The following is a 16,314-nucleotide window of genomic DNA, read 5'->3' on the forward strand; positions in this document are numbered from 1 at the left end:
ATTCTAAATAAACCACTGGCAGTGTCACCAGCAAAGCACCCCCACAACATCACACCTCCTCCATGCTTCATGGTGGGAACCACACATGCAGAGATCATCTGTTCACCTACTKTGCYTTTCACAAAGACACGGCGGTTGGAACCAAAAATCTCAAATTTGGACACATCGGACCGAGCTGTTCTTTTACCAAGTAGGTCTGTGTTCTGTATACCACCCCTGCCTTTTCACAACACAACTGCTTGGCTCAAATGCATTAAGATGGAAAGAAATTCCACAAATTAACTTTTACAAGGCACACCTATTCATTGAAATGCATTCCAGGTAACTACGTCATGAAGCTGGTTGAGAGGATGCCAAGAGTGTGCGACGCTATCATCAAGGCAAAGGGTGGCTACTTTGAAGAATCTAAAATATGACATATTTTGATTTAACACTTTTTTGGTTACTACATGATTCCATATGTGTTTTCATAGTTTGATGTCTTCACTGTTATACTAAAATGTAGAACATAGTAAAAATAAAGAAAAACCCTGGAATGAGTAGGTGTGTCCAAACTTTTTGACTGGTACTGTATGTTAATGTGATATTTCAGTTTTTAAATGTTTATACTTTTAGTAACATTTCTAAAAACCTATTTTTACTTTGTCATTATGGGGTATCGTGTGTAGATAAATGAGGGTAAAAACTATTTAATCAATTTGAGAATAAGGCTGTAACCTAACAAAAATGTTCAAAAAGTCAAGTGGTCTTAATACTTAACGAATACACTGTATAGTCTACTGTACAAATAATTTTATTGCGCCATACAACGTAGATGTGTTAATTGGTTTAATGTGTCATTGGTTGATTGTTCCATTGGTTTGTCCATTGATTGATTGACCTGGCTGATTTCTCTATCTCCACCTGCAGGGCTGGATGAACGAGATAGTGAACTACGACCCGGAGACGTACCACGCCACTCTGACCCACTCTGTGTATGTGAGACTGGAGGGCTCCATCCTGCGCCTGTCCACACCCAACCGCAACATCGCSCGGCGGGCCACCCATAACGAACCCAAGCCCGATGTCACCTATATCAGCCAGAAGATCTACGACCTCACTGACAGCAAGGTGGGTGCATTTCCCCTAGGTACAGATCTAGGATCAGCTTCCCCTTCCCAATCCTAATCCTAACCTTAATTAAGGTGACTTATCTGCAGAATATTCTTATATGATTTAACTGTTGAACTCTTGTTATTAGAATGTCTCCCTTCGGACTCTGGTGTCGGCAGCTGCACTTCCTCCCTCAAATGGGCCTCAGTCACCTGGGGGCCCAGAGAGGGGAGAAGTCAGGCTTGTCTGTCACATGTCCCTGTTGCTAAGCAGAATATCAAAAAGAGAATAGGGKAAAGGAGGTCAGAAGGGAACATTGCTTTCATATGTGAATATGTGTCTTTACCTGTTGCAAACCATGTGAAGGGATTTTTATTTTATTTAACTAGGCAAGTCAGTTAAGAACAAATTCTTATTTACAATGACGGCCTACTGGGGAACATTGGGTTAACTGCCTTGTTCGAGGGCAGAACGACAGATTTTTACCTTGTCAGCTCGGGGATTTGATCCAGCAACCTTTCAGTTACTGGCCCACCGCTCTAACCACTAGGCTACCTGCTCCCCAGGGGATGGCGTGAGTAATGGGGAACCAATCACTTGTCTCCACAATGTCTGTGCGTCAGTCACCCCCRCCTTGGGCCTTGGGGGATATTGTTCTCTCCCCTCGTTCCCTTTTTAGCAAGGTGGCGACTAAGTAACAGCAAATGTTCTTAGTACTGAACAAAACAACACGGTCTTTGCATTTGGGGACAAGGTCTGGCACAGGATGTGCMGGGTMWGTGTCCYGAACCATTGTACGTCATCTGATGTTGCACCTATATAGTATGTAACCCAGAGGCTCAATCCACTCAGTGGACTCTCACTCTATTCACTGTGTGGGTGGTGTGACCAGATCCCTTTATCGATACGTTTTTAATGATGTTAATATCCTGATTGGTGATTGATCTTGTCTCACCTCATTGTTAACTTAAAATATCCAATACAGTTCAACTTCAATTTAAGTTCCCATTCGACCCACACAGACACACCCAACTCAAACATTCTATTCCCTCTCTAGATCGATCTGGTGCCCCAGAGTCTGGCCAGGAAGCGCGTGTGGAACAAGAAGTACCCTATCCGCATCGAGCTGGCCAAGCAGGACGACTTCATGTCCAAGGCAGAGGGCGACCGCAGCGAAACCACACACGAGAGAACAGCAGCCACAGGAGAGGCGACCGTGGGGACGGAGGAGGCCAAAAGGTCTGGTGGTCCAGAACTGACCCTGTACCTGTTTGGTCGGACGGGGAGGGAGAAGGAGGAGTGGCACCGGAGGATCCTGTTGGCCTCCAAGCCCCCCAAGACGGGGATAAAGAGASTCACCGGTCTGCAGGGGAGTAAGACTGGTGAGTGGATGGATCCAGGGGCCACACACACTCACTCACGGACCAACACACACACTTACACACACATTKTTCCGTACTAATTATTTACAGGAAGTTATCGCTTGACTCAACATGTCTGGCGCTAGCATGCTTGCACAAATATAGTGTGACAATGTGAAAGCGACTGAGGAAAGTGCAAGACCACATTTGTATTTCATAATGCACATGCAGTATATTGATCCAGCTGCATCGTTCTAATATCTTGTTGATCTTTGACCCCTGTGGCAGCCTTGAGCTCCCACAGCCGCAGCAGCAGCCGGAGCAGTCTGGACGAGGTGCTAGCCTCTCAGCCCAGGACCAGGGACTCAACAGCAGGCATAGCAGCCAAGACCAAGTCCCTACTGGACTACAGTGTCTACATGGCCACCCTGGTAGCCCCTGAGACTGGCACTGCCACTGCTACTGCCACCCCCATCGCTGCCACTAGTCCCGTAGTCCAGAGTCCACAGAGTAGCCCTGGGTCGGGCAAGAAGGTATACCTTCAACCCCCTCTCTTATTTCTTTCTCTCTTTTCTTTTTTACTGTACTGTTGTTATACATCATTTCTGTAAATAAATCAAATCACAGTACCCAGTTGTGCTTAAGTTAGTATTTATCTCACTTCTTGTMTACCCGCCTACCAGTTGCAGAGCAGCAGCAGCAGCTTTGGCCCTGTCGTTACGCTGGGGGAGGAGGAGCCTGTTGCCTGGGTGAACTCTGTGATTGGCCGGGTGGCATGGGACTTCCTGGGCGAGCCCTACTGGGCCGACGTGGTCTCCAAGAAGATCCAGATGAAACTCAGCAAGATCCGGGTGGGTGGCCTTTGACCTCTCGCCTCTCATCTATGACCCTGTTGTGACAAAGGGCTCGTGTGTTTAAAAGAGCGTTCTTACACTGTTGTATCTGTACTGTATTCTGTTACCACTGAGCTGCATAGGTTCAACAGAGCAGATCAAAGGACAACAACAAAAAGAAGGGATGAAGAAGATGAGGTTTATTTGGCTCGGAAGGAGCCATGCATGCCTAAATATAGAAACAAAAACGCAAATAAAAAGAGACCAGGGGACTTATGCCTCACAGTGTATCCTTACGACTCTACAGGGACACACACACACACACACACACACACACTCTAAATGTCAGCCACTTCCGCTGTGCAGCCCCGCCACAGGACTCAGAGACTCCACACTGGGCTCAGAGAGAGAACCTCATTCCTCTCTCTCTCTCCATCCCTGTTTTGTATCCTGGTCCTTCGATTATCCCCAATGTTTCATCTTTGGCGTTGTTACTAGCCCCACGATAGTCCTTCGTCTGGTCCTATTCACAATGTCGTGTGGTGATGTTGGCTGTTAGTCTTGTTGTCTCAGCTAGCCGGCGTGAGGGAGTCGATAGGGGCCTTTGTGGCAGATGAGAATGACTGGTAGAATGTGGGAGATGTAGAATGAGTGAGTGGCCTGTCACCATCAACCTCTAACTTGCACTTACTATGCAGCTGCAGCTGCTGATCCTTTGTGTGTGTCATCTACTTGACTGTTTCTTTCTCCCCCAGCTCCCCTACTTCATGAACGAGCTGACCCTGACAGAGCTGGACATGGGCGTGGCCACTCCCAGAATCCTTGGCACCTCCAAACCCTCAGTTGACCATCAAGGTAAGAACCCTGGACGTGTGCTACTGTACTGTCCATCAACCAAATCCTGACCAGTGAAGAAAAACTGCAATGCATTGTATTTATACACGCACTCAAACACGCATCCTGTGCAACTAACACACACACACACACTCCCTCAGCCAGGCTCCCACTGTGCAATGTGCTATTAGCAGGCTTGAATTCCACTTCACACAGACCCCATCGTTGGAATTGATCCCCTCCGCTGCGTGGTGCCATCATGGCAGAGGCATCATGTAGAGCTGTGCTGTGTAATCTGTTTATTAGAATCACTCTTTCCTTACGAGAAGGCATGAACRGTAGATTCAGTCTAGCACGGCTCTCTATAAGCATAAGGGCAGTATTGTGAGCGTGGGTGTTTTGTATGTCTGTGTCTAATATGTTGACAATTTGGTTGGAGTCATATCAGTACAGGAATTCCAAGTTTTCTTATCTGCGGTGTGGTCTCATGTGATATGAGTTAGTGCTACACAGGTCCAGGATACACACAGTCTCTCTCACACACGCACACTCTCGCAGCCGCGACACACACACACACACACACACACACACACACACACACACACACGTATGGCGCACTGTTTATTTACATCCTCTGATTACTCGCACACGTCACGCTACTGTTTAACACCTGTACATTTTCTCTCTCTTTTCACACACACTCCATACTTGGCTCTGTCCTGGACCAGGGGACAACACCACCACTGACAGACACGATGTAGTGCTAACTGACAGCATGAACAACAACCAAGAGACCACAGTGACAGCAGATATAGCAATGCTAACAATGCTAAGTGCCAACAATAAAACCACTGACAGAAACAATGTCATGCTAGCTAACAACAACCAAGAGAACACAGTGACAGCAGATATAGCAATGCTAACAATGCTAAGTGCCAACAATAAAACCACTGACAGAAACAATGTCATGCTAGCTAACAACATCCAAGAGACCACAGTAACGGCAGAGATAACAACGCAAACAACAACCGTGACAATGGTGAGGGCCACAACGCTAACGCTAACAACTGCAGCCACAAGAACAAAAGACAAGTGTCTTTTTACATAGCCACTTAGCCAGTCATGCTAACAGCAATGATCACAACGACATGCTATAGGCTGGTCATTCATTCAGCATTAGAAAAAGCTATGATGGCGTAGGAGGATAAATATTTGGAAATGGTTAGTGCTGCACACACACACACACACACACACACACACACACACACACACAAATTAGACCATCATATGATCGATAAGTCATGGGAATAGATGATTAATTGAACAAGATGCCAGACTGGTCCGTGTCGGGGATGACTTAATGCTTCCATTCTATAGTGTAAGACTATCTAAGAATAAGAGTTCTAACATTGCGTTCATCAACAGAGGGAGAATGTGCAATCCCAGTAGGGGCAATAGCTCAACTCAATACCACAAATTGACAACATTATCAAGGTATATGGTCCCGTGTGGCTCAGTTGGTAGAGCATGGCGCTTGCAACGCCAGGGTTGTGGGTTCATTCCCCACAGGGGGATCAGGATGAATATGTATGAACTTTCCAATTTGTAAGTCGCTCTGGATAAGAGCGTCTGCTAAATGACTTAAAATGTAAATGTAAAATGAATATATCTAATAAGAAGAATTAGATCATTATGTTCCACAGGAGTCAACCCAATCCTGATAGGCGTTTACTCACTCAGTATCACTCATTGACAACATTATCGATGAATGACATACTATGTTAGTGAAGCTCTTGTWCAGCGTGTTTTGCTAGTGTGATGGAATGTGTGTTGTGGGCAAATGCCTTGCTAAGTAGAATGTAATCAAGTCCTGAGCTGTTGAGTGGRTCACATGGTTATCTGTTAGACCTGAGTAAATAAAGGCKGAGGTACACTACAGGGGTCATAGACTTGGCTGTTAGTTGCACAACCAGCTTCTCATTACAGACACGCTGCAGTTTGTATAGCACAGTCGAGCGTAGGTTTGGACAATACATAATATTAATATTACTAGTAGTAAATGCCTTCACTTTGGTAGAGTGACAGTCGGTTGGTTGCTTTCTAGCAGAAGCAGTGTATCTCTCGTAACATCTAACCATCCAGCACCTTACCTTCCGTATTTGCACAGTAGGTAATCATTATTGGGTGCATACACATCACATGTCATTCCTGGGTACATACACCCTTACGCCCCACAGTATAGATTTTCCTGCATCTTATTAGTGTGTAAATATTAGGAGAGATGGCGTCATATGATATGTAGATTAGATGCTTTACGTTCTAGTAATGGCCAAAGATGACTGGCCCACTGAATGCGCCCACTCCATTGGGGCATGGCCCTCCTATGGCCTCTAAAGGGCCCAGTCTTGAATCTGCTTCTCTATGGGCTTGAGTTAAAGACAGGAAGAGATGAACACTAGTGAAATAATGTGCGTTTCTGTGTCTGGCATTCGGATTGTCGCTTCTCTCTCTCTCTCTTTCTACACATCTCTGTCTTTCTACAGTACCCATCTTTAATTCTCCCAGTTTCTCTGTTCCCTCTCTCTGTTCCTCTCATTCTGTTTCTTCCTCTTTTTGCCAAACACTCTCTGTCTAGGTCTCTCGGTGTCTCCCTGCTGTTCCTCTGTGAGTCACTGCCACCATTGTTTTGTCATTTCTATCGCCCCGCGCTCCGATGTGACTTAATGACAGAGGAAATGGATTCCACCACAGGCTGAGATGGGAACAGATTCTGTTGGATCAGAGTTGGAGGAATGCACTTCCACTACACTCAGGGGGACTGGGTTATGTTCATTAGTCACCAAACAGTAAAGCATTGAGTGAAATGGGGAGCGGCTACTTGTACTTGTCCAATAAGAATGAACACGAGCCATTTTTTATTTGTGGATTGTTAATTTCGTTTTTTTGTGAGGTATGGGTTTAAGGAGTAATCAGCTTTCTGGGAAAATATTTTTTTATTGCCTGACGTTATGCAATGTAATGTTTTGCAATGTAAGACGTCGTCAATAATATGGTGGTTCGATCCAACTAGGTTACAGAGTCCCACTATCTTGCAACCAAATGTTACTTAGTAATGATCATATGCTGCAACGTGGTTAACCGTTTCAAAATAGGCCCCCAAGTAAGTAGGTCAATATTTAACTCTCACTAACAGTAGAATTTGCTGTCGAATATAGCTGGACAACATCATTTTATATCAACAAATAACCTTTCATTCATTACATTTTCGTCTCTCAAACATGTTTCAATATTGTTTTTATTTTGGCAACCCCACTGCAGTGCCAATCCCCCCCCAGCCTGACCACTGACTACCACTGTTCTAGACTGAGGCTAACGCACAGCTTGAACTGGCAAAGTGCAGGTTAACAGACAAATAATTGCTAGAATTCACCAACATTTGCATTGGAACAAGTGTATGCAACTATAATGTTTGTTAAGGAAAAGATCCTCTAGTTTACGTTCTAAAGAAACATTTATATAATCCAGGGAGTTAGAGAGGCCCAGTTTGTAGTGTGCAGCCTGCCTGTCCTCCAGGCAGCTCAAGGTCTCTGCCTTCTGCCCTTACTGGAACTGCTGGGCAACCACGATCAATAAAACTCACTGGCAGTGGAATAGAGAGTGGACCAACGTCTGTCTCTCTCTCTGTGTGTGTGTGTGTGTTTTGTGCCAGTGTGTGTACTTTCCTGCGTGCTTTCACATTGGCATCCTTCCTTCCTCTGAGCCTGTATGCATGGGAGTGCTCCGCTCGTCTGACTCGTCACCAGGCCAGCTCACCCCAATTAAGCCAGAGTTGGCCTTTCTATACTGCTCTCGCAGCTAGCGATTTGGGGCTCTTCTCCCCACGCCATCAGCCCTGCCTTCCCTAACGCTGTCGGACACAGCCTTATTATCGCCAGGGCTCGCCAGGGCCACACAGGGTTAGGCAAGGGCCACAAGTCTCCGTGTTCTCTCTCTCTCTTTCACACCATGGGGATGTGGACAGAGTAGGTCTGATTGGACAGGGAAGGGGTGTGTTTGTGTGCGTTTGCGTGCCTCTGGTGTCGCAGGGCTGCCTTGCGGTCACTTAGCACAGCTAGCGTTCAGGCTTGGAGAGGACGGTGTTGAGAAAGAAGCACAGCTTCTCCAACCCTTCCCTCGGGGAGTGTTCACCCCGTAGGCGAATGGTGTCACTAGTTGGTTGTCATGCATAGTTCCTCGTTTTCTCAACCTGCTATGTTTCTGTGAAAGCAACACAAACAGTGAGGCTAAAGGTCAGCCCGGCACATTGATGGCTTGCTGGTTTATGAGCTTTCAACTCGAATGCTACTCTCTTTATGATTTTCCTCTCACTCAAGCATAGTCCTAGATAAATTACTTTTGGATGAAAGCCCACAAAAAAATTGGCCTACAATACGAATTGAAAATGAATATAATACTCAATGCTAATTACATTTGTACCGAAACCTTGTCTGTCTAGCTATCAAGTTTCTTTTAAGTGCAAGTAGGCCTAACATCTGTCATTTCAAAGCACCTTCAGTGGTCTTTCTGTACACAGTGTTCTGTGACATGCCATGATAAAGAAGACCATGTGATGTAGAGAATGTATGTTATTCAATTACAGACTCCTACAGAGCTTCGCTGTTTGGAGGGGGATATGAGTCTCCAATTGTCCAGTGTGTGTATACTATGTACAGTGCATTCGGAAAGTATTCAGACCCCTTAACTTTCCCCCCCACATTAATGTATGTTACAGCCTTATTTTAAAATGGATTAAATTGTCCCCCCCCACCCCCCCCTCATCAATGCTACTACACACACTACCCCATAAAAAGAAAAAAACGTTTTTTTGAAGTGTGTGTGTGTATACACTACCGTTCAAAAGTTTGGCATCACTCAGGCCAGCATCCCAGAGTCACCTCTTCACTGTTGACATTGAGACTGGTGTTTTGCGTGTACTATTTAATGAAGCTGCCAGTTGAGGACTTGTGTAAATGTAATATTTCATTTTTTTGTTTTTATAAATAAATGAAAACAAGAAATATCACTTTTACATAAGTATTCAGACCCTTTGTTGAATCACCTTTTGCAGCGATTACAGCCTCAAGTGTTCTTGGGTATTTCTCCCATTCTTCTATGCAGATCCTCTCAAGCTTTGTCAGGTTGGATGGGGAGCATCGCTGCACAGCTATTTTCAGGTCTCTCCAGAGATGTTCGATCTGGTTCAAGTCCGGGCTCTAGCTGTGCCACTCAAGAACATTCCGAGACTTGTCCCGAAGCCACTCCTGCGATGTCTTGGCTGTGTGCTTAGGGTCGTTGTCCTGTTAGGTGAACCTTCGCCCCAGTCTGAGGTCCTGAGCAGGTTTTCACCAAGGATCTCTCTGTACTTTGCTCTGTTCATCTTTCCCTCGATCCTGACTAGTCTCCCAGTCCCTGCCGATGGGAAAAACATCCCCACAGCATGACGCTGCCACCACCATGCTTCACCGTGGGGATGGTATTGGCCATTTGATGAACGGTGTCTGGTTTCCTCCAGCCTTGAGGCTTTAAATTCAGGCCAAAGAGTTTAATCTTGGTTTCATCAGACCAGAGAATCTCGTTTCTCATGATCTGAGAGTGCTTTAGGTGCCTTTTGGCAAACTCCAAGCGGGCTGTCATGTTCCTTTTTTTACTGTGGCTTCCGTCTGTTAGGTGAACCTTTGACCTAGTCTGAGGTCCTACCCTAACCAGAAACCGTGAATAGATGGTAGCATTCGCGCGAAACTGGAAGTGTGAACCACCGCATTTAACCATGGCAAGGTGACTGGTAATATGGCAGAATATAAACAGTGTAGTTATTCACCTGCAAGGTAATAAAACAAGCTAAATATCAGTATAGAGATAAAGGTGAGTCGCAATTCAACGGCTCAGACATGAGAGACATGTCCTGAAGGTCCTGAGCGCTCTGGAGCAGGTTTTTCCATCAAGGATCTCTCTGTACTTTGCTCTGTTCAATTTTCCCTCGATCCTGACTAGTGCAAAGTTTCACCTATCCGTCACATCTCAAGGAGAATCAATGGAAACAGGATGCACCTGTGCTCAATTTCCAGTCTCATAGCAAAGGGTCTGAATTCTTATGTAAGTAAGGTATTTCTATTTTCACTTTGTCTTTATAAGTTATTGAATGTAGATTGAGGAAAGAAATGTAATTTAATCAATTTTAGAGTAAGGCTGTAATGTAACAAAATGTGGGAAAAGTGAAGGAGTCTGAATACTTTCCAAATTAACTGTATGTGTCTTTCGTCTATTGATTGACTGTCTGATTAAGACGGATAGAATTCCCATCATTCCTGCTGTAGGAGAGGTACAAGTGGTGTGTTAGTGGGAAGTCTTACTGTGTTGCCAAGAGAAAGTGTGTGTTCTCTCTAGCTCTCTGTCTTGCTCTCTCTCTCACACACACACACACACACACACACACACACCCACACACACACACACAAGCCTGCATCATCTATCAACCCATGAGTGCCCCCTAGTGGTGTAAAGTAGCACTCTCCCAAAGTACAGTTCCATGATGTGTGTGTGTGTTAGCGTGTATGTGCTAGTGTGTGTTCACGTACTGTGCTGCTGTGTAATATTGTGTGTGATATTGTGTGTGATGGGCCCCCTGTCGGAGAACCCAGGCCTGCCCCATGCGAGGGGGGCTTTGGGCCGGGGCCTTGATAGGAGATTTCTCTAACCCAGATTAGCAGGGCTGGGGCTTTCAGAAGAGAACCATGTTTATACAGCGAGCAGCACCCCGCTGACATCAAACGAGCCCTATGAGGGGTATCGCACGGTGTCCAACTGTTTCCCCTCTGTTCAAAGGGTCCTGTGATCTCTCTCTCTTTCTCTCTTTTTGTATCCCTCCCTTCGGTTCTATTCCACTGTCAGGCAATGAGAGAAAGATGGAGGGAGATTTGAGAGAGGGATGAACGTGGGGGTCCGAGATGCTAGTGGGAGAGGACGAGGCAGGGGAGCGAGAAAGACTGTGCGAGGGAGGGAGGCAGAAGTGAATGGCAGACTGAAGGCTAGTGTCCTGGAGCATTCGCCACAGACTGAGAACCTTTAGCCATGTCTACTCAACTTTTAGGCTCTGCAGATCTGGAAAGTTCATCACTTAGTGTCGTTTCCAATTGCTTTACCTGAAGCGCTGCTTTTAAGCGCTGATATTTTTCAAACTACAGTCAGTGGTGGTAGGTTACTGATCAAAGCTGGTTGAAGTAGTTTGGTTTGTCAAAATGATCATCTGATGTGCGTTCTTCCACTCCATTGTGATTCTTCTAAACGCACACTGAGATGTGTCATTGCGACTCCACACACGGACACACAAACTTGTCGTCCCCCGCCCCACACAGATACTCACACTGGCCTACGTCTGTGATGTCTGTCTCCCCCAGGTCTGTGGTTTGACTTGGAGATTTCGTACAGCGGCTCCTTCCTGATGACCCTGGAGACCAAGATGAACCTGATCAGACTGGGGAAGGACGGAGATGGCGTGCGCATCAGAGATATCAGCAAGGATGGGTAAGGGGAAGGAACGGTCCTCACTAACACAACACTGACTGGTGTGTGACCTACTCTAATAATGATTCTAAACGTTCATGATAGGTTTACGGTGTAGGGTTAACAGTATTTTAACTATGAAACATTTAATAAACATAATTGCTCTCAAGGGTGGAATAACCTTGTTTTTCCACAGTAAACGTTTGTGTAGCCTACTCGGTGTATGGGAAGTATGAGACATTCTCTTCACTATCCAGTCGGATATTAACCTTATTCAAAGCTGCTTTGTCGACAAATTTGCACTGACTGGTTTTCTTGAAACAACTGTTAAAGGTTTACAATGTTTTCCTCCTCTGAACACATGATAATGACAGAATTAGCTTTCCACGGGGTCAGGGGTTAGCTACAGTTCTCTTTTAACTCGTCTTCTGTACACTCTACCCTTTTCTCTGTCCTTCCTTCCTTCTGTTCCTGGACGCACCCTTATATGGATATTTTCTTCACCTGGTGAGTGCAGAGTTTCTCTGGGGCCTTCTCATTTCCATTTTCGTTCCATTTCAATCTGTTTTTGTGGTAATTTCATTACATATAGCTTCCATCCTATCTAACTGGCATTGTGAATGGGTTCAATTTGTCAGTGTTCAGAATCTGTGTGTCCTCATGTGAATTCTAAAACAAAGGGGATCTCAAGAGGACGCGTCAGTCCATACTCAGTGTTTTCCATTAGCGCCGGCTGAAGCTGTCGGCTAATCAGCCCATTAGACTCATTTTCAGCTTGCTACATTTTCCACTTCATATTAACTACGTTACTTTTCATTTAAACGTTTAAATTCGCTAGTCCGTCGAGCACTGTCGCACTCGAAGGAACGATATGCATCTTCTAAAGAGCTGTTGATAGGATAGGCTCCTGTCAGTCACGAAGCGAGCGATGACAGGGAAACACAGCAGAGAGGAACATGCAAAGCGAGAGGTTTCACTCTCACAAATCTTTCCAAAATAATCCCAATGCGTTTATGCGATTATTTTGGACCTATGCTTGTCGCCTGTCTTACCTTGTTTGGGATGACGACTCCCATTGTTAGGGCGGAGACATGAGAATCTCGTCATTATATACAGATCTCTGGTTGCAGTCGAATTTCTTTACACGGAGTAGGTAGAGAGCGTGATGCTCGTGAATTTGCATATCCTATGTAATATACAGTTGAAGTCGGAAGTTTACTTAGGTTGGAGTCATRAAAACTCATTTTTCAACCACTCCACAAATCTATTGTTAACAAACTATAGTTTTGGCAAGTRGGTTAGGACATCTACTTTGTGCATGACACAAGTCATTTTTCCAACAATTGTTTACAGRCAGATTATTTCACTTACAATTCACTGTATCACAATTCCAGTCGGTCAGAAGTTTACATACACTAAGTTGACTGTGCCTTTAAACAGCTTGGAAAATTCCAGAAAATTATGTCATGGCTTTAGAAGCTTCTGATAGGCTAATTGACATCATTTGAGTCAATTGGAGGTGTACCTGTGGATGTATTTCAAGGCTTACCTTCAAACTCAGTGCATCTTTGCTTGACATCATGGGAAAATCAAAAGAAATCAGCCAAGATCTCAGAAAAAAAATTGTAGACCTCCACAAGTCTAGTTCTTTTGGAGCCATTTCCAAACACCTGAAGGTACCACGTTCATCTGTACAAACAATAGTACGCAAGTATAAACACCATGGGACCACGCAGCTGTCATACCGCTCAGGAAGGAGACGCATTCTGTCTCCTAGAGATGAACGCACTTTGGTATGAAAAGTGCAAATCGATCCCAGAACAACAGCAAAGGATCTTGTGAAGATGATGGAGGAAACAGGTACAAAGTATCTATATCCACAGTAAAACGAGTCCCATTTTGACATAACCCGAAAGGCCGCTCAGCAAGGAAGAAGCCACTGCTCCAAAACCGCCATTAAAAAGCGAGACTACGGTTTGCAACTGCACATGGGGGAAAAAGATCGTACTTTTTGGAGAAATGTCCTCTGGTCTGATGAAATAAAAATAGAACTGTTTGGCCATAATGACCATCGTTATATTTTGGGGAAAAAGGGAGAGGCTTGCAAGCCGAAGATCACCATCCCAACCGTGAAGCACAGGGGTGGCAGCATCATGTTGTGGGGGTGCTTTGCTGTAGAAGGGACTTGTGCACTTTCCAAGCTGTTTAAAGGCACAGTCAACTTAGTGTATGTAAACTTCTGACCCACTGGAATTGTGATACAGTGAAATAACCTGTTTGTAAACAATTGTTGGGAAAATTACTTGTGTCATGCACTGAAAAACGAGTTTGAATAACTCCAACCTAAGTGTATGTAAAACATCTGACTTCAACTCTGTGTGTATGTATGTATATATATATATATATATATATACTTCTCTCCGCAGAACATTAACCGTGTGTAGGTATATGTGGAAAGATGGATACAAATTATTTGTTGGGAGGGGTTCACACAGCTCAAGCTGGGGAGAGGGGGGGTTCACACCTAGCTCGGCTATTAGACAATTCTTTAATAAAGGGTGAATAGTCTATTGTTCAGCTATTCGCCCATCCTGCTACGTTTGTGAAAAACTAATAACAATGCTTTTTCCCCTTTCCACATGTTAAAGATTACAATTGATAAAGTTTTTTTAGCCACAATCGGCCCCAACCCCAGTTAATACATTTGGGAACAGCCTTCAGACTAGAATGTTGAGGGTTCMAAACCTGCTCCCTGCTTGTTTCATTACATTATTATGCCAGTCTCAGAGCAAATAGCCTGGATTGTTACTCCCATCTCGTTCCTTGCTCTCCTCCACGCTTCATTCAGCACGCTTGTGGGCGTGCTGGCTGGATGTACTGTTTTTTTAATTCTGTATATATGAATTACAAATCAGCCTTTACTTAAATCATGTTTCTAGTCTATTGCATAGTTACAATGTGTATCATTGATGTRCCAGGAGCAGGAGTAGTAAACACTGTTTAAGTGTATAATTGTAATACATACATGCAGACACAGCATCATTCAAAGAATGGAGTTTGATACAGCTGGTATTGGATATGACTGGGGAAAAAACCTGATAAATAGCGATTTTCGTCAAATTAACTTAATGACAAAAAAATATGCACAATCGATTGTCTCTACATTAACTAACATATTCCTCTCAATTGTTCATTTTTTGCTTGACTCGTTATGTATGACATTATAACGATTTACATCTGCTTCCCCCGTAATGTTTTGTCAGTCATCTTTGCTGAAGAAAGTCACCACGGACGAGTGGCTCGCGTCAAATTCGTCATTGGAACCAGTCGATATGATTGGTCATATAAAAACCTTGGGACCCAAATGCATAATGAGTGCTCTAACTCCCCCTTGTGGTGGTCTGGAGCAATGAAGCTGTGACGCTGGGTACCTCTAAGTCCCGCGGTGTAAGCTCGCAACTTTTAAAGGAGGAACCACTGTATGAACAGGCTTTGTAGTTCAAAGAGTCAGCTTTCCCTCTGAAAACAATGGGGATGAATCCATACTGAATCGTGTGTGTGCGCCAGGTACAGACCACGGACGTACTGCCTAGCTGACAGTGATGAGGAGTCATCCAGTGCTGGGTCCTCAGACGAAGAGGATACTTCAGAGGTCACCAATGACGTCCCTGGAGCAGAGGGGTGAGTATTTACTTTTACCCTGATTATTTACCTTTTAAAGTACCTTTCTGTACTACTTTCATGTAATCCAGACTTGATCTTAATGTAGACTTTCACGTAATTCAGACTTTTACATAAATCAAGGTAGATTTGCACGACAAAGTACAACCCCTAAATCTCTCCTCTCCTTTAGATACATGGGGGGCCGCCAGCCCAGTAAGATCATGCGCTTCGTGGACAAGATCGCCAAGTCCAAGTACTTCCAGAAGGCCACCGAGACGGAGTTCATCAAGAAGAAGATGGAGGAGGTGTCCAACACGCCCCTGCTGCTCACCGTGGAGGTACAGGAGCTCAGGGGCACGCTGGCCGTCAACATCCCACCCCCGCCCACTGACAGGATATGGTATGTTCTAAACAGCTTCATATAGTTATACATCATACCTCTGCCCAGCAACAGGATATGCTACACCCCAACACATTAATTTCCACCACAATACATAATGAATACACTTTAATATTATATTATCGGGGTGTCAATCAAACACGTGTTGGCATACTTGTGCATTAGTTAATTATGTTCTGCAATGCACTTGTGCCCTCTGCTGGTGACTGATCACATCCCTAGAAACTGATATTTTGTGTGCCTTATTATTCTGAGTAACCTTTACCATTAACTTGCCCACATAGTACAATAACAAATGGCTCAGTGCTGCATGATCTGTTATAGTTGAAATCTACACTCTGGTGTTTCTCTAGGGTGTTTGTTGACTCTGTTTTGAATTGCAGGTATGGTTTCAGGAGTCCACCCCACCTGGAGCTGAAGGCTCGGCCCAAACTGGGGGAGAGAGAGGTCACACTGGCCCACGTCACCGACTGGATCGAGAAGAAACTGGACCAGGAGTTTCAGGTTTGTGTGTGTGTGTCTGCATGCCTGTGTGTGCGTAATACCGTACTTTGTCCAAACTGTATGTCAGCATACTACATCAAATGTAACA

General features: G+C 44.7%; 1 protein-coding gene across 3 annotated transcripts in view; it reads left to right on the plus strand.

The window, feature by feature from the left end:
- LOC112072694 (testis-expressed protein 2) overlaps window positions 1–16,314 on the plus strand; it is a 62,238-nt gene that overhangs the window by 42,785 nt on the left and 3,139 nt on the right. For 2 of the 3 annotated variants that reach the window (XM_024140081.2, XM_024140080.2), the window contains exons 4-12: window positions 910–1,110; window positions 2,150–2,474; window positions 2,742–2,986; window positions 3,137–3,304; window positions 4,042–4,141; window positions 11,554–11,680; window positions 15,227–15,340; window positions 15,513–15,722; window positions 16,106–16,226. In XM_024140081.2, the coding sequence (XP_023995849.1) occupies window positions 910–1,110; window positions 2,150–2,474; window positions 2,742–2,986; window positions 3,137–3,304; window positions 4,042–4,141; window positions 11,554–11,680; window positions 15,227–15,340; window positions 15,513–15,722; window positions 16,106–16,226 (1,611 nt within the window). The remainder of the gene's footprint in view (window positions 1–909; window positions 1,111–2,149; window positions 2,475–2,741; window positions 2,987–3,136; window positions 3,305–4,041; window positions 4,142–11,553; window positions 11,681–15,226; window positions 15,341–15,512; window positions 15,723–16,105; window positions 16,227–16,314) is intronic. The other variant, XM_024140082.2, reaches the window with a different exon arrangement.

The sequence above is a fragment of the Salvelinus sp. IW2-2015 genome, unplaced genomic scaffold (assembly GCF_002910315.2).
Source record: "Salvelinus sp. IW2-2015 unplaced genomic scaffold, ASM291031v2 Un_scaffold2004, whole genome shotgun sequence".
NCBI lineage: Eukaryota > Metazoa > Chordata > Actinopteri > Salmoniformes > Salmonidae > Salvelinus > Salvelinus sp. IW2-2015.